The sequence below is a fragment of the Gorilla gorilla genome, chromosome 3 (assembly GCF_029281585.2).
Source record: "Gorilla gorilla gorilla isolate KB3781 chromosome 3, NHGRI_mGorGor1-v2.1_pri, whole genome shotgun sequence".
Taxonomy (NCBI): domain Eukaryota; kingdom Metazoa; phylum Chordata; class Mammalia; order Primates; family Hominidae; genus Gorilla; species Gorilla gorilla.
Window position 1 is genome coordinate 57925590 of NC_073227.2, and position 19370 is coordinate 57944959.

Sequence of the window (19370 nt, forward strand, 5' to 3'; positions counted from 1 at the left end):
GGAAGATTTTTGCAATCTATCCCTCTGACAAAGGTCCAATATCCAGAATCTACAAGTAACTTAAACAAATTTACAAGAAAAAAAACACCACCACCAAAAAGTGGGCAAAGGATATAAACAGACACTTCTCAAAAAAATACATTTATGCAGCCAACACACTTATGAAAAAAGCTCAATATCACTGATCATTAGAGAAATGCAAATCAAAACCACAATGAGATACAATCTCATGCCAGTCAGAATGGAGATGATTAAAAAGTCAAAAAACAACAGATGCTGGTGAAGCTGGGGAGAAATAGGAAAACTTTTACATTTTTGGTGGGAATGTAAGTTAGTTCAACCATCATGGAAAACAGTGTGGTGATTCCTCAAAGATCTAGAACCAGAAACACCATCTGACCTAGCAATCTCATTACTTGATATATACCCAAAGGCATATAAATCATTCTGCTGTAAAGACACATGCACATGTATGTCTATTGCAGCACTATCTACAATATCAAAGATATGGAACCAACCCAAATACTCATCAATGATAGACTGGATAAAGAAAATATGATGCATGTACAGTATGGCATACTATGTGCCATAAAAAGGAATGAGATTATGTCTGTTGCAGGGACATGGATGAAACTCAAAGCCATTATCCTCAGCAAACTAACACAGGAACAGAAAACCAGACACCACATGTTCTCACTCATAACAGGGAGTTGAAAAATGAGAATACATGGACTCAGGGAGGGGAGCAAAACCCACCGGGGCCATTCGGGGCATGGAATGGGAGTGAGAGTATCAGGACAAATAGCTAATACATGAGGGACTTAAAATCTAGATGACAGATTGATAGGTGCTGCAAACCACCATGGCACACATATACCTATGTAACAAACCCACACATTCTGTGTATGTATCCTGGAACTTAAAATAAAACTGTTTTAAAAAAATGTGAACCGACCAGATGTGGTGGCTCAAGCCTGTAATCCCAGCACTTTGGGTGGCTGAGGAGGGCAGATCACAAGGTCAAGATATCGAGACCATACTCCTGGCCAACATAGTGAAACCCTGTCTCTACTAAAAATACAAAAATTAGCTAGGCATGGTGGTGTGCACCTGTAGTCCCAGGTCCTCAGGGGGTTGAGGCAGGAGAATCACTTGAACCTGGGAGACGGAGGTTGCAGTGAGCTGAGATAGTGCCACTGCACTCCAGCCTGGTGACAGAGTGAGACTCCATCTCAAAGATCACAACAAAAAAGTGAACCTACCAGTACTCGCATTAAATTTAAACAGACCAAAGAAGACAAAATAATGATCTTTGAAAACTTTTATTTAAGGAGATAAAACATTTGAAGTACACAATTAAATGTAACCTATGTGTTATATATGTGTGTGTATATATATATTGCACATATATCTGTATATATGTATCCATACATATATCTCTGGTTGTGTGTGTGTAGACAGAAAATAAACATTTTTAAAAGAGTTTATGGAGACTGGGTGTGGTGGCTCACACCTGTAATTCCAACACTTTGGGAGGCCAAGGTGGGAGGATCACATTTGGTCAGGAGTTCGAGACCAGCCTGGCCAACATGGTGAAATCCTGTGTCCACTAGTAATACAAAACTTAGCCAGATGTGGGGGACGAGCACCTGTAGTCCCAGACACTTGGGAGGTTGAGGCATGAGAATCACTTGAACCCAGGAGACATAAGTTGCAGTCAGCCAAGATCGCTCCATCATACTCAAGCCTGGGTGACAGAGAGAGACTCTGTCTCAAAAAAAAAAAAAAAAAAGATTATATGTATGAAATAGTTACTGAAATTGACCATATGCTGGGCCATAAAAAAATGCTAAGTAAATTGTATAATATTCAAATTCATAAAAATAGTATGTTCTAGTCATACTAGAATCAAATTATAAATCATCCAGAAAATGATAACTAAAAACAATCTGATTCTTTAAAATAAATTTTTTAAAAAATTCAGTCAAAAAATTCTAATTATAAATGTGCCTTTCTCTCATCAACTATTCTTCCAAGTATACATCCAACAAAAATGAATAAATATGTAAATCTAATAAAATATATAAATATCTTAATACCATAATTATTAGTAAGATCAAAAAATGTTAACAACACAAATATCCATTAATCATAAATGAAGAGATCTGTGGTCTTTGTCAATCAACTGAATACTCTACACCAGTGCAATTAAACAACTGCTAAACAAAAAACAGAAATGAATATGTATTATGTAATTCAATTATATAAACATAATATATGATATTAGAATTCAGGTTAATACTTACTTTGAGGATAAAAGTAGTGACTAAAATGGCCCAGGAGGAAAGAGTTATTCTATGCAGTTTGTGATAAATTGGTGTCTTCACTTTGGGATAATGTTTAAGATAATCTTAAAATTTTGAGGTAGTCACATAGTGTATATGCATTTATCCTATGTATTTCATACTTAAAGTTTTACTGTAGAAGATATATAACATATTTTAAAGTTCCAGAAATCAAATAGCAAAGTAAGCATGAAGCACTAGAGAAATCCTATGGGTGCCTATAGTGTGGCCAGGAAAAGACTCTCCAAGAGGTATCATATAAGGGGAAGCCTCAAAAAGAAATAGAAGCAAACCTCAAGTAGTTGCAAGAAAGAATGCTCAATGAGAGAGACACAGGGGACAAAAGGTGTAAAGGGGCTAAGGTGAGAACAACTTCAGGAGTTTAAAGAACAACAGAAGGCCATTGTCTCTAGAAGAAAGTGTACAGGGGGAAAGGGTTAGGACAAGTAGGTGCCTGTGTAGCGTTCTCTAGACCACAGACAGATTTGGATTTTATTCTTAATGTAACAAGAAACCAGATGGAAATCTTGACAGGCAGCTGTCATAATTTGACATTAATTTAGAAAATGTTCTGGCTACTAGAAGGAAAATACGGTAGAAGACAGAAGATTAGAGTAGAAGCTGAGAAACTAGTTAGGAGACATTTCACCAGTTGTGACACAATTCTTCTTTAAATATGTCAAAATGGGCTGGGCACAGTGGTTCATGTCTGTAGGGCCAACACTTTGGGAGGCAGAGGCAGAATGATTAGACCACAGGAGTTCCAGATGAGTATGGGCACTACAGCAAGACCTCATATCTAAAAATGTAAAAAATAAAAAATATAGCCAGGCATGGTGGTGTGCAGCTGTAGCCCCAGCTTCTCATGAGGCTGAGGTGGAGGATTACCTGAGACCGAAACGGAAAGGCTGCACTGAGCCATGATCATGTGACTGCACTCAGCCTGTGTAATGGAGCAAAAGCCTGTCTCAAAAAAAAATAAAAACTAAAAATATCAAAATGATCATTCCCAGATTCTATTTCCACTATCTTACTTATAGCACTTAGAATGGCTCACAATATTTTCTGCTCTAGAAAAACATTAACTTTCCCACCAAAAATTCCATTTTTCATTTTTAAAGGTATTTGTCAATTATAAAACTCCAATTTAAAAACCAAACTTTCTGTAATGACATACATTAAAACATTCATATTTTATGTCAATTCAATGACACTTACTTTGAATCACTTGTGTGGCGCTTTTCAAAGACCATCCATAGACTTGATATGCTTAAGCAATAAATTTACTTTTAATGTTGATATCTTTATATTTATCCTTCAGCTATAAAGAGAATGTCATGAAATTATCAAGAATTCATCATGATCAACCAGTGAAGCCCCTGGATCGAGCAGTCTTCTGGATTGAGTTTGTCATGCGCCATAAAGGAGCCAAGCACCTTCGGGTCGCAGCCCACGACCTCACCTGGATCCAGTACCACTCTTTGGATGTGATAGCATTCCTGCTGGCCTGCGTGGCAACTGTGATATTTATGATCACAAAATGTTGCCTGTTTTGTTTCCGAAAGCTTGCCAAAACAGGAAAGAAGAAGAAAAGGGATTAGTTATATCAAAAGCCTGAAGTGGAATGACCGAAAGATGGGACTCCTCCTTTATTCCAGCATGGAGGGTTTTAAATGGAGGATTTCCTTTTTCCTGCGACAAAACATCTTTTCACAACTTACCCTGTTAAGTCAAAATTTATTTTCCAGGAATTTAATATGTACTTTAGTTGGAATTATTCTATGTCGATGATTTTTAAGCTATGAAAAATAATAATATAAAACCTTATGGGCTTATATTGAAATTTATTATTCTAATCCAAAAGTTACCCCACACAAAAGTTACTGAGCTTCCTTATGTTTCACACATTGTATTTGAACACAAAACATTAACAACTCCACTCATAGTATCAACATTGTTTTGCAAATACTCAGAATATTTTGGCTTCATTTTGAGCAGAATTTTTGTTTTTAATTTTGCCAATGAAATCTTCAATAATTAAATTATGTAAAAAGTCTCACTCTTCCTTTTGAGATTGCAAGACCAGTAGTGTTGCTTGGCTTTTACTGTGTATTCAGACTCAGCATCACTTCTTTCCTAGAAGACATGGCAAGTTTATTCCTAGAATGAAAGATAGTTTAACATACAAAAATTAACACATATATTATACCACATTAACAGATACAGATCTACATAACAAACTAGAAAGCCTAGAAATAAATCCATGAATATATACAGCTAACTGATCTTCAATAAGAGTCCCAAATATACTCAATGAAGAAAGATGAGTTTCTTCAAAAAATGGTGCTGAGAAAATTGGATGCCCACAACCAAAAGAAAAAAGTGAACCATTATTTTTTATCATATACAAAAATCAACTCAAAATGGATGAACATGGCAATATAAGATGGCAACATAAGACTAGAAACAGTAAAACTTTGAGAAGATGGAGATCTGGCAAGATGGTTGAATAGGAACAGCTCCTGTCTGCAGCTCTCAGTGAGACCAATGCAGAAGGCAGGGTGTTTCTGCATTGCCAGGGATCTTCCTCCCACAGCCAAGGGAAGCCATGAGGGACTATGCTATCCAGCCCAGATATTATGCTTTCCCCATGGTTTTTGCAATCCACGGAGCAGGATACTCCCTTCTGTGCTGACATCGCCAGAGCACTGGGTTGCAAGCGCCAAACTGGGGAGCTGTTTGGGCAGACACCAAGCTAGCTACAGGAGTTTTTTGTTGCTGTTGTTGTTGTTTTGTTTGTTTGTTTTGTGCCTGGAGCCCAAGTGAGACAGAACCATTCACTCCCCTACAAAGGGGACTGAAGCCAGGGAGCCAAGTGGTCTCGCTTAGTGGGTCCCACTCCCATGGAGCCCAGCAAGCTAGGAACCACTAGATTGAAATTTTCGCTGCCAGCACAGCAATCTGAAGTCAACCTGGGACAACCGAGCTTAGTGGGGGGAGGGGCCATTACTGAGGCTTCAGTAAGCAGTTTTCCCCTGACAGTGCTAAGCAGGCCAGGAAATTTGTACTGGACAGAATTCACCACAGCGCAGCAAAGCAGCTGTGGCCAGACTACGCCTCTAAATTCCTCCCCACTCGGCAGGGCATCTCTGAAAGAAAGGCAGCAGCACCAGTCAGGGACCTATAGATAAAACTCCCATCTCCCTGGGACAGAGCACCTGGGGGAAGAAGCAACTATGGGCAAAGCTTCAGTGGATTTAAACCTTCTTGCCTGCCAGCTTTGAACAGAAGAGTGGATCCTGACAAGGAGGATTCTCCCAGCAGAGTGCTCGAGCTCTGCTAAGGGACAGACTGCCTCCTCAAGTGGGTCCCTGAACCCCATGCCTCTTGACTGGGAGAGAACTCCCAGCAAGGGTTGACAGACACCTCATACAGGAGAGCTCCAGCTGGCATCAGGCCAGTGCCCCTCTGGGGCAAGGCTTCCATAGGAAGGAGCAGGCAGCAATCTTTGCTGTTCCACAGCCTCTGCTGGTGATACCCAGACAAACAGGGTCTGGAGTGGACCTCCACCAAACTGCAGGAGACCTGCAGAAGAGGGACCTGACTGTTGGAAGAAAAACTAGCAAACAGAAAGTAATAACATCAACATCAACAGAAAAGACCCCCACACTAAAACCCCATCCAATGGTCATCAGCCTCAAAGATCAAAAGTAGATACATCTAGGAAGATAAGGAAAACTAGCGTAAAAATGAAAAAAAAAAAAAAAATCCAAAAACCAGAATGCCTCTTCTCCTCCAAATGATTGCAACTCCTCTCCAGCAAGGGCACAAAACTGGATGGAGAAGGAGTTTGCTGAGTTAACAGAAGTAGGCTTCAGAAGATGGATAATAACAAACTCCTCTCAGCTAGAGGGGAACTCATATTCTAACCCAATGCATGGAAGCTAAGAACCTTGATAAAAGGTTACAGGAGCTGCTAACTAGAATAACCAGTTTAGAGAAGAACATTAATGACCTGATGGAGATATAAAAAAAAAAAAAAAACACAGCACAAGAACTTCGTGAAGCATACAGAAGTATCAATAGCTGAATTGATGAAGCAGAAGAAAGGATATCAGAGACTGAAGGTCAACTTAATGAAATAAGCAGTGATTGGTTTACCCAAAAGTGATGGGGAAAATGGAACCAAGTTGGAAAACACTCTTCAGGATATTATCCAGGAGAACTTCCCCAACCTAGCAAGACAGGCCAACATTCAAATCCAGGAAATATAGAAAACAACACTAACATACTCCTCGAGAAGAGGAACCCCAAGACACATAATCGTCAGATTCTCCAAGGTTGAAACTAGGGAAAAAATGTGTAGGGCAGCCAGAGAGAACGGTCAGGTTATCTACAAAGGGAAGCCCATCAGACTAATAGTGGATCTCTCTGCAGAAACCCTACAAACCAGAAGAGAGTGGGGGCCAATATTCAACATTCTTAAAGAAAAGAATTTTTAACCTGGAATTTCATATCCAGCCAAACTAAGCTTCATAAGTGAAGGAGAAATAAAATCTTTACAGACAAGCAAATGCTGAGGATTTTGTCACCACCAGGCCTGCCTTACCAGAGCTCCTGAAGGAAGACTTAAATATGGAAAGGAAAAATCAGTACCAGCCACTGCAAAAACACACCAAAATATAAAAACTAATGACTCTATGAAGAAGCTGCATAAACTAATGTGAAAAATAAACAGCTAGCATCATGATGACAGGATCAAATTCACACATAACAATATTAACCTTAAATGTAAATGGCTAAATGCCCCAATTAAAAGACACAGATGGGAAAATTGGATAAAGAGTCAGGATCCATCAGTGTGCTGTATTAAGGAGACCCATGTCACATGCAAAGACACACATAGGCTCAAAACAAATAAAGGGATGGAGGAACATTTACCAAGCAAATGGAAAGCAAAAAGCAGCAGGGGTTGCAATCCTAGTCTCTGATAAAACAGACTTTAAAACAACAAAGATCAAAAGAGACAAAGAAGGCCACTACATAATGGTAAACGGACCAATGAAACAAGAAGAGCTAACTATTCTAATATATATGCACCCAATACAGGAGCACCCAGATTCATAAAAGAAGTTCTTAGAGACCTATAAAGAGACTTAGGTCCCACATAATAATAGTGGGAGACTTTAACTTTCCACTGTCAGTATTAGACAGATCAATGAGACAGAAATTTAACAAGCCTATTCAGGATTTGAACTCATCTCTAGACCAAGCAGACCTAATAGACATCTACAGAACTCTCCAACCCAAATCAACAGAGTATACATTCTTCTCACAGCACATAGCACTTACTCTAAAATCAACCACATAACTGGAAGTAAAACACTCCTCAGCAAACGCAAAAGAACGGAAATCATAACAAACAGTCTCTCAGACCACAGTGCAATAAAATTAGAACTCAGGATTAAGAAATTCACTCAAAACCATTCAACTACATGGAAACTGAATAACCTGCTCCTGAATGACTACTGGGTTAAATAACAAAATTAAGGCAGAAATAACAAAGTTTGTTGAAACCAATGAGAACAAAGAGACAACAAACTAGGATCTCTGAGACACAGCTAAAGCAGTGTTTAGAGGGAAATTGATAGCACTAAATGCCCACAAGAGAAAGCAGGAAAGATCCAAAATTGACACCCTAATATCCCAATTAAAAGAACTGGAGAAGCAAGAGCAAACACATTCAAAAGCTAGCAGAAGACAAAAAATAACTAAGATCAGAGCTGAACTGAAAGAGATGGAGACATAAAACACCCTTCAAAAAAAGTCAGTGAATGCAGGAGCTGGTTTTTAGAAAAGGTTAACAAAATAGACCACTAGACAAGCTAATAAAAAGGAAAAGAGAGAATAATCAAATAGACTCAATGAAAAAAGTTAAATAGGATATCACCACTGATCTCACAGAAATACGAACTACCATCAGAAAATACTATAAAAACATCTCAACACAAATAAACTAGAAAACCTAGAAGTGGATAAATTCCTGGATACATACAGCCTCACCAGTCTAAACCAGGAAGAAGTCAAATCCCTGAATAGAAGAATAACAAGTTCTGAAATTGAGGCAGTAATTAATAGCCTACCAACTAAAACAAGCCCAGGACCAGACAGATTTGCAGCCAAATTCTACCAGAGGTACAAAGAGGAGCTGGTACCATTCCTTGTGAAACTATTCCAAACAACAGAAAGAGAGGGAATTCTCCCTAACTCACTTTATGAGGCCAGCATCATGCTGATACCAAAGCCTGGCAGAGACACAACAAAAAAGAAAATTTCAGGCCAATATCCCTGATGCACATCGATGCAAAAATCTTCAATAAAATACTGGCAAACTGAATCTAACCACACATCAAAAAGCTTATCCACCACAATCAGGCCAGCTTCATCCCCAGGATGCAAGTCTGGTTCAACATACAGAACTCAATGAACATAATCCATCACATAAACAGAACGAATTACAAATACCACATGATTATCTCAATAGATGCAGAAAAGGCCTTTGATAAAATTCAACATGCCTTCATGCTAAAAACTTTCAATTCACTAGGTATTGATGGAACATATCTCAAAATAATAAAAGCAATTTATGACAAATCCATAGCCCATATCATACTGAATGGGAAAAAGCTGGAAGCATTCCCTTTGAAAACCGGCACAAGACAAGGATGCCCTCTCTCACTACTCCTTTTCAACATAGTATTGGAAGTTCTGCCCAGGGCAATCAGGCAAGAGAAAGAAATAAAGTGTATTGAAATAGAAAAAGAGGACGTCAAGTTCTCTCTGTTTGCAGATGACATGATTCTATATTTGGAAAACCCCATCATCTCAGCCCAAAAACTCCTTAAGCTGATAAGCAACTTCAGCAAAGTCTCCGAATACAAAATCAATGGGCAAAAATCACAAGCATTCTTATACACTGATAATAGACAAACTGAGAGTCAAATCATGAGTGAACTCCCATTCACAAGCACTACAAAGAGAATAAAATACCTAGGAATACTCCTAAAAACAGTCATGAAGGATTTCTTCAAGGAGAACTACAAACCACTGCTCAAGGAAATAAGAGAGGACACAAACAAATGAAAAAGCATTCCATACTCACGGCTAGGAAGAATCAATATCATGAAAATGGCCACAGTGCTCAGAGTAATTTATAGCTTCAATGCTATTCAAATCAAGCTACCATTGACTTTCTTCTCAGAACTAGAAAAAAACTACTTTGCATTTTATATGGAACAAAAAAGAGCTTTTATAGCCAAGACAACCCTAAGCAAAAAAAAAAAAAAAAAAACTGGAGGCATCACTCTACCTGACTTCAAACTATACTACAAAGCTACAGTAAACAAAACAGCATGGTACTGGTACCAAGACAGATATATAGACCAATGGAACAGAACAGAGGCTTCAGAAATAACACCATACATCTACAACCATCTGATCTTTGACAAACCTGACAAAAACAAGCAATGGGAAAAGGATTCCCTATTTAATAAATGGTACTGGGAAAACTTGCTAGCCATATGCAGAAAACAAAAACTGGTCCCCTTTCTTACACCTTATACAAAAATTAACTCAAGATGGATTAAAGACTTAAATGTAAAACCCAAAACCATAAGAACACAAGAAGAAAACTTAGGCAATACCATTCAAGACATAGGCATAGGCAAAGACTTCACGACTCAAACACCAAAAGCAATTGCAGCAAAAGCCAAAATTGACAAATGAGATCTAATTAAACTAAAGAGCTTCTGCACAACAAAATAAACTATCATCAGAGGGAACAGGCAACCTACAGAATCGGCGAACATTTTTGCAATCTATCCCTCTGACAACGGTCTAATATCTAGAGTCTACAAGGAACTTAAACAAATTTAGAAGACAAAAACAAGCAAGACCATCACAAAGGCTATAAACAGACACTTCTCAAAAGAAGACATTTACATGGCCAACAAACATATGAAGAAAAGCTCATCATCACTGGTCATTAGAGAAATACAAATTAAATCCACAATAAGATACCTTCTCCTGCCAATTAGAATGACAATCATTAAAAAGTCAAGAAACAACAGATACTGGAGAGGATTTGGAGAAATAGGAACACTTTTACACTGTTGATGGCAGCGCAAATTAGTTCAACCATTGTGGAAGACATTGTGACAATTGCTCAAGGATCTAGAAGCAGAAATACGATTTCACCCAGCAATCCCATTACTGGGTATATACCCAAAGGATTACAAATCATTCTACTATAAAGAGACATGCACACGTATGTTTATTGCAGCACTATTTACAATAGCAAAGACTTGGAAACAACCCAAATGCCTATCAATGATAGGCCGAATAAAGAAAATGTGTACATATACACCATGGAATACTATGCAGCCATAAAAAAGCATGAGTTCATGTCCTTTGCAGGGATGTGGATAGAAACCATCATTCTCAGCAAACTAGCAAAGGAACAGAAAACCAAATGCTGCATGTTCTCACTTATAAATGGGAGTTGAACAATGAGAACACATAGACACAGAGAGGAACATCACACACTGGAGCCTGCCAGGGGGTCTGGGACAAGGAGACAGAGAGCATTAGAACAAATACCTAATGCATGCAGGGCTTAAAACCTAGATGATGGATCGATGGGTGCAGCAAACCACAATGGCACATGTGTACCTATGTAACAAACCTGCACGTTCTGTACATGTATCACAGAATTTAAGTAAAATAAATAAAAAATAAAAATTTTTAAAGTAAGAATAAATAAAAGTAACAGGTTAAGCAGCATCATTGTCTGGGGTAAATACCCAAGACTCATCATCTCACTCCAGGGAAACTGAAAACACGGACACACGAGAAGTGAGTTTAAGAATGGAGGTTTAATAGGGGAAAGAAAGAGAAAAGAGAATAGCTCTCATTTCTGCAGAAAGGTGATCCCAAATAGATCTTCTAGTTCCATGGTGAAATGCACAGGGTTTCATAGACAAGTTTGAGGAAGCAGTGTCTGATTTATATAGGGCCCAAAGGATTGGTGGAACCAGGTGTGCCATTTACATAGTGTAAGAAGAAGCTTGCTGCCCCACCCTAATCTTCTATTATGCATATGCTTTCTCTACCTGGCCAGTGCCATGTTGCCTGCTTCTCTATTGCACGTGTGGTTGACAAAGGAAAGGAAAGAGGGAACCTCCCTGTTGAATATACCTGGCTTCAAGGTATCCCATCCATTTTCTTTCTTTTTCTTTTTTTTTATACTTTAAGTTCTGGGGTACATGTGCAGAATATGCAGTTTTGTTATGTAGGCATACATGTGCCACAGTGGTTTGCTGCAACCATCAACCCATCACCTCCATTAGATATTTCTCCTAATGCTATCCCTCCCCTAGTTCCCCACAACCCAACAGGCCCCAGTGTGTGATGTTCCCCTCCCTGTGTCTATGTGATCTCATTGTTCAACTCCCACTTATGAGTGAGAACAATTGGTGTTTGGTTTTCTGTTCTTGTGTTAGTTTGCTGAAAATGATGGTTTCCAGCTTCATCCATGTCCCTGCAAAGGACATGAACTCATCTTTTTTATGGATGCATAGTATTCCATGGTGTATATGTGCCACGTTTTCTTTATCCAGTCTATCATTGATGGACATTTGCGTTGGCTCCAAGTCTTTGCTATTGTGAATAGTGCTGCAATAAACATACGTGTGCATGTGTCTTTATAGTAGAATGATTTAGAATCCTTTGGGTATATATCCAGTAATGGGATTGCTGTGTCAAATGGTATTTCTAGTTCTAGATCCTTGAGGAATTATTGGCACAGTCGCCAGCATTTACCTATGCAAGCTTTTAGCTTGTTTATCTATGTTTGAAGCTTGATTTTTCAGGCTGCTTTTTATTAGCAAGTGAAGGGGTGGCCTGACCCTCCACACCTGTGGGTATTTCTAGTCAGGTGGGATGAGAGACTGAGAAAGAGAAATGAGACACAGAGACAAAATATAGAGAAACAACAGTGGGCCCAGTGGACCAGCACTCAGCATACCAAGGATCTGCACCAGCACCGGTCTCTGAGTTCCCTCAGTTTTTATTGATTATTATCTTCATTATTTCAGCAGGAAGGAATGTAGTAGGAGAGCAGGGTGATAATAAGGAGAAGGTCAGCAACAAACATGTGAGCAATAGAATCTATGTCATAATTAAGTTCAAGGGAAGGTACTATGACTGGACGTGCACGTAAGCCAGATTTATGTTTCTCTCCACCCAAACATCTCAGTGGAGTAAAAAATAACAAGGCAGCATTGCTGCAAACATGTCTCACCTCCCACCATAGGGCGGTTTTTTTCTCTCATCTCAGAATTGAACAAATGTACAATCGGGTTTTATACTGAGACATTCAGTTCCCAGGGGCAGGCGGGAGATAGTCGCCTTCCTCTATCTCGACTGCAAGAGGCTTTCCTCTTTTACTACTCCACCTCAGCACAGACCCTTTACGGGTGTCAGGCTGGGGGACGGCCAGGTCTTTCTCATCCCATGAGGCCATATTTCAGACTATCACATGGGGAGAACCCTTGGACAATACCCAGCTTTCAAGGGCAGATGTCCCTGCGGCTTTCCGCAGTGCGTTGTGCCCCTGGTTTATTGAGACTAGAGAATGGTGATGACTTTTACCAAGTATACTGCCTGTAAACATTTTGTTAACAAGGCATGTCCTGCACAGTCCTAGATCCCTTAAACCTTGATTTCATAAAACACATGTTTTTGTGAACTCCAGGTTGGGTCAGAGTGGCTGGGGCAAAGTGGCTGGGGCAAAGCTACAAATTAACAACATCTCAGCAAAGCAATTGTTTAAAGTACAGGTCTTTTTCAAAATGGAGTCTCTTATGTCTTCCCTTTCTACATAGACACAGTCTGATCTCTCTTTCTTTTCCCTACCTATGCAAGCTTTTAGCTTGTTTCTCTATGTTTGAAGCTTGATTTTTCAGGCTGCTTTTTGTTAGCAAGGAAATGATTTGCGGAGCTGCTTTTTATTAAAACAAAACCTTACCGAGGACTCTCACCCTCACTATCTGCCTGAATAATTTCTTTCTAGTTCCGGTATCACAGACATAACTTTATCAGAAAACTGAGAAAATTTACAGTATTTAATCATATGAAATGTAATATACTGTGAAAATGAAACAAAAGAAAAGAGAAAGCTCTAATACATTTGATCAAATTAGGTTGCACCTCATATTTTTCAGCTAATTTTTTTTTCTCTAGCCTTTGCTGTGTCAAGGAGCTTTGTAAAGTCATCTTCCGATAGGACAGGTCTCTCATTTTCTGCACCAGTCTTCTTTAACATCTCTTCATGGAACCGTCAAAGAAACTCAGCTAGCCCTCACTCACATATGCATAACCTGGCAGTGTGAACAATAGAAAGTGATGGTTAATGATCACGCTTTACATCCACACAGCTTCCTATTGGGTCCACATGAGCTTAAGTCCCAACAGTCACGGTGATGATTAGCTTGGTAACACATTCTTGTGCTGACTTTTCTCCCTTCTTGTTTCACCCTTTCCTGTCCCCTACTCCTGTACCCTAAGAACATTTCTCAAATTAGTTATTGCACACTAATTCTTATCTCAGGCTTTGCTTTCTGAGAGAAATAGACTATGGCAGCTTGGGCAAGTGGCACTAAAAAGCAGACCCTCAAAATGGGACTTTGGAATTTAATAACTCACTGATAACTGGCAAAAACAGTCTCCTTGCCAATAACACTTGAGAGGTGATAACTCCTGGTATTCAGTAAAATCACTTTGAACAAAATGGATACAATTCACACAGGGGAGAAAAGAACCGAGGTGAAAGACACGGGGAAAGTGAATCATTGCTTTACCAACAGTATAAAGATCATGGTAACTACATACTTTATAAAGTGAAGACTTTTAACAGTTTCAGAGAGCTTGTAAAAAGAAAAAAGCAGGCTCAGTTTGAATAAATATCCAATCAAAATATACTATGTAAGTCAGATGTTCTTGGCAGTGTTTGAAGAAAATCGACTTCTGCAGCAGCAGCAGCTGACCACATTGAGAATTTCATCGCAAAACAACAGTGATGCACAGGAGACCACACTGTCCGCCTCTACTACACTTTATGCCACATTTAGGGCCTAAAGAGCAAAATAATGGGACTCAGATACATGGAGTTGGGGAACAAAACTGAAAATCTGGGACCACCATATTCCTCTGTGGTTTGGAGACAAGTAATGCTGCTAGTCCTTAATGTGCATCCGGTTACAACATCACCTCTTTTCTAAAAAAATATGGCAGTGCATTTGGCTTCTGCCAACTTAAATCATTTTGCAGTAAAGTTGACCTGTGAACAGCAGTGGACCTAGGGGCAAATCTCTCCTATCACACCGTCAAAAAGCCATTTATAACTTTTGACTCCACAAAATTTAACTACAGATAGTTTACTGTTGGCCAGAAGCCTTACCAATAACATAAACAGTAAATTAACACATATTGTGCATGCTATATGTATTGTATACCATAGTTTTACAATAAAGTAAGATAGACAAAAGAAAATGTTATTAAGAAAATCACAAGGAAGGTTAAATATGTTTACTATTTATTAAGTGGAAGTGGATCATCACAAAGGTTTTCTTCTTCATGTATTCACATTAAGCAAGCAAAGGAGGAAGAGAAAGAGAAGTTGGCCTTGTTATCTCAGGCTGGCAGAGGCAAAAGAAAATCTGCATATAATCAGAGGTTCAGTTCAAACCTCCATGTTCTTCAAGGATCAAAAGCACAATATATGACAAATTAGAGAGAATGACTCCTACCTGACAAATACTACGAAATTTAACTATTTGGGAAAACCTTTGTTCACAAGCTAATTGTCTTTTCCCCATGAACTTTTCTAAAGTGTGAACTGGTTGCTTTCACGGTCATTTTTAAACGTTAATAGTGGATTAAATGTCTGAATTGTAGGTTGTGATAATATAGAACCAGCACTTTAAGGGGACTTACCGATTTTGATTATCACAACTGTACATGTATATATGTGTTCACTTCTTCCAAAACAAGGCACAGAATTATTGAGCTACCTTACAGATGTTTGTGAAACTGAATGTGTTTGTAGAAGACAGTTAAAAGTGATCATTATTCTATATAACCCTATTTTATACATGGATGTCTCATGTTTCTCTCTTTCCACAGAAGCCTGTAGCTCTATTCATCCCATAACACTAATATGAAAACATAAGTCATTTAGCATGACTAAAAATAAGATAATCATTTTTAATGTAAACATATTGCAACTAATCATAATCAGTAATAATATCAAGAACACAAAAATTACCAAAAAAATGGCAAATAATAAAATCTCAGGAATTCTCAAGGCCCTCCTAAAAGCTACACATCAAGGAAACACTTTGTGATCAAAGTAGTATGGGTTAACACAAACCTATGTGTCTTCATTGGTAAGAAGACCATCATCCAAGTCTCACAACAACCACTCTATGACCTATGGCATGAATGTATTCTAAAAATAAATTAAAACTTTGATGCTAAGGGAATTATTGGAAGAGATTGCAGCAGAATTTTTATAAAATGTATCCAGATAAATGAAACATTTTTAAGAAATATTGAATAACTATAGTGTCATAGCAGATAATATTGTTACATCATGCATACCAACCTAAAGTAATTTACATCAAGCCTATCCCGCAATACGTAGATAAAGGACTGGTATCCATTGTACAATGAGACCTATTATATATCACCAACCAAAAAGACAAACAGACCAATATGAAAATAGATGAAGGATATGAATTGACAATTCACAGAAGTAAAAATGGCCAATCACATAAAAAAGATGACAAAAGCTACTTGTACTAGAAAATTGGACATTATAATTTATTAAGTCAATAATGTTAAGTCAATGAACTTTTTTAACTTTTAAGTTCAGGGGTACATATGCAAGTTTGTTACATAGGCAAATATGTGTCATCACCCAGGTATTAAGCCCAGAACCCACTACTTATTTTTCTTGATCCTCTCCCCACTCCCACCTTCTACCCTCCAATAGGCCCCAGTGTGTGTTGTTCATGTGTTCCATGTGTTCTCATTATTTAGCTTCCACTTGTAAGTGAGAACATGCAGCATTTGGTTGTCTGTTCCAAGACCTAATGACAGAAATACCATTTGACCCAGCAATCCCATTACTGGGTATATACCCAAAGGAATATAATCATTCTATTATAAAGACACATGCACATATATGTTGATTACAACACTATTCACAATAGCAAAGACATGAAATCAACCTAAATGTCCATCAATGATAGACTGAATAAGGAAAGTGCAGTATGTATACACCATGGATTACTATGTAGCCATAAAAAGTCAATGAATTATTTTCCCACAGAAGATTGATCAAACATAAGAACCTGAGAAAAGAGTTTGTGAGAGAGTATAAAGTGAAATAACCCTTACAAAAAAAATTAGAGTTTGACTCTGCAATTCTACGTCTAGTCATCTGCTATCCAGATACACTTGCACCTGAGTGCGTGTATGTACAAGTTGTTCCCTCCATCACTTACATGGCTATCAGTCAGTGAACATACATACCTCCCACAAAAAGTAGAAGGTATGAAGCAATTACAGAGAACAGGCATATTACAGACAATATGAGGGAATGTTCTCCACATCACATTGCTAAATGAAAAACAAGTTCCAGAAAAAAATGAGTATACTTCTTTGAAATAAAATTAAGAATCTGTAAATCTGTATAAACATAGAGGATTCTACTTTTAATTTTGATTCTACATACTTCATTCACTAACCTTTCACAAATTTGTTTTTATATATTAATTATATAGTTTTAAAAATTAATTAGTGAAATGAACATTGATTTGAGATAGCATGTTCTTAGATTTTAATATAATATTATCAATATATTAGTGCCATTTAGAAAACTTAAATTGACCAGGAATCTGGTACTCTCCATCCGATAAATTTACAGCCTGTTTTTGGACACCTACTTGATATTTTAAATATTTATGAATAAATATATTAGAATGTTAATTAAAATTTTTAATCATGGTTAAAATTTAAACACACAAATTTTTAAAATTTTACTCTTATGTCAACATTTTATGAATTCTACAGTAATTTAGTGATTTCTTCTAATTTTTAAGGTTATATTTGCAGTAATTTTGAGATGTGATTACAAATGCATTGGCAATCCTCTCCTCAAGTCATATACCCTTCCTGTGAAATTTAGCAAACTTTGTGGCTGTCTTAAAAAAGAGAATATAGTGGAAGTGAGGAGCTTAACTTCTAAAGCTCAAAAAAATTGTGAATACATTTTCTCTGTCTGTCTTTCTGTCCTTTTCTCTGTGTTTCTGTCATTTATTTTCCTTTTTCTCTGTCTCTCCACTTGCTTTGGAGCCCTGTGCTATATCCACAGTCCCCAGGAGAAATATACCATTTGGTGTAGAAATACATATGTATGCCTAAGAAGTCACAATTGGTCCAGCACTCCAGTAGCTTGAGACTTTTAATACTAATTACCAGATATGTGAGTGATTAACCTTCAGATGATTAGCCTAAGCTACCTTAGGACAGTAACCAGTTGAGAAATGCTATGCCATAAACACCTAATTGAGCCTGGCCAAGAACCTAGAATTAAAACAGGTGATGATAAAATGTTGCTGTTCTAAGCGCCTTCATTTGAGAGCAGTTGGTTAAGCAGTGATAGACAACCAGAAAAATATTTTTACATATTTAAATCATACACCTGTAATAATATTATAATTAATATATAGGTACAAAAAAATGTGAATCCATATTACATTTTGTAACTACCTGTAACCCAGAAAGAGTAGTCAGCATAGGATGGTGGGTAAGAGCTTGCACTCTGAATCCAGATAACCTATATCATCTTTGCAAAACCATTACAGAATCACTTATGGTTAAGCAAATTACTCATCAGGTCTATGCCTCACATTCTCCTTCAGTGAAATGGAGATGAGGCAATGGCACTACCTACTTAATAGCATTGCTGAGACTAAAAGAGTTGCTGTAACTATTGTTGTATATAGTAATATTCAATTTGCTACAACTATTATTATTATTAAGTGGATGAGTACATTTCCGCAATGAATTTGGACTTAACATAGGCTAATACATTTTTTAAATTTTATGTTTCAAATATAAATGATTAAAATAACAGCACTTTCTATTTCAATAATGTACTAATTGAGCACTTAGGCAAGAGAAAGCTATAAAAGGCATCCAAATAGGAAAAGAATTGAAGGTATCTCTCTTTCCTGATGATATGATTCTATAGCTAGAAAATCCTAAAGACTGCCTAAAGCCTGCTAGAACTGAAAAATGACTTCAGTAAGGTTTCAAGATGCAAAATCAATGTACAAAAATCAATACCATTTCTATACACCAATAAGAATTCAGGCTGAGAATCAAATCAAGAACAAAATCACATTTACACCAGTCACACAAACAAAATATACTTAAAAATACATCTAACCAAGGAGACAAAAGATTTCTACAAGAACTACAAAGCACTGCTGAAATAAATCATAGATGACTCAAACAAATGGTAGAACACTTTATGCTCAAGGTTGGAAGAATCAGTATCATTAAAATAACCATCCTAACCAAAGCCATCTACACATTAAATGCTATTCCTATTAAAATGCCAATGTCATTATTCACAGAATTAGAAAAAAATATTCAAAAATTTCCATAAAACCAAAAGTTAGTCCAAATAGCTGAAGCATGCCTGAGCAAAGAGAACAAAGCCAGAGGCATCACATTACCCAACTTCAAACTATGTTATAAGGCTGCAGATACCAAAACAGCATGGTTCTGTTACAAAAACAGACACATAAATCAATGAAACAGAATACAGAGCCCAGAAATACAGCAACAGACCTATAGTCATCCATCACTAAGTCAACAAAAATAAGCAAAGGA

The 19370-nt window shown here is 37.5% G+C and overlaps 1 protein-coding gene and 1 pseudogene across 1 annotated transcript in view; one reads left to right on the forward strand and one right to left on the reverse strand.

Moving 5' to 3' along the window:
• Positions 1-4711, forward strand: part of UGT2B17 (UDP glucuronosyltransferase family 2 member B17) — a 39932-nt gene extending 35221 nt beyond the window's left edge. Inside the window, exon 7 of the mRNA XM_031010038.3 lies at positions 3667-4711. Within this exon, the coding sequence (XP_030865898.1) occupies positions 3667-3946 (280 nt within the window). The 3' untranslated portion in view covers positions 3947-4711. The remainder of the gene's footprint in view (positions 1-3666) is intronic.
• Positions 1-19370, reverse strand: part of LOC101138063 (UDP-glucuronosyltransferase 2A3-like) — a 476474-nt pseudogene that overhangs the window by 265123 nt on the left and 191981 nt on the right.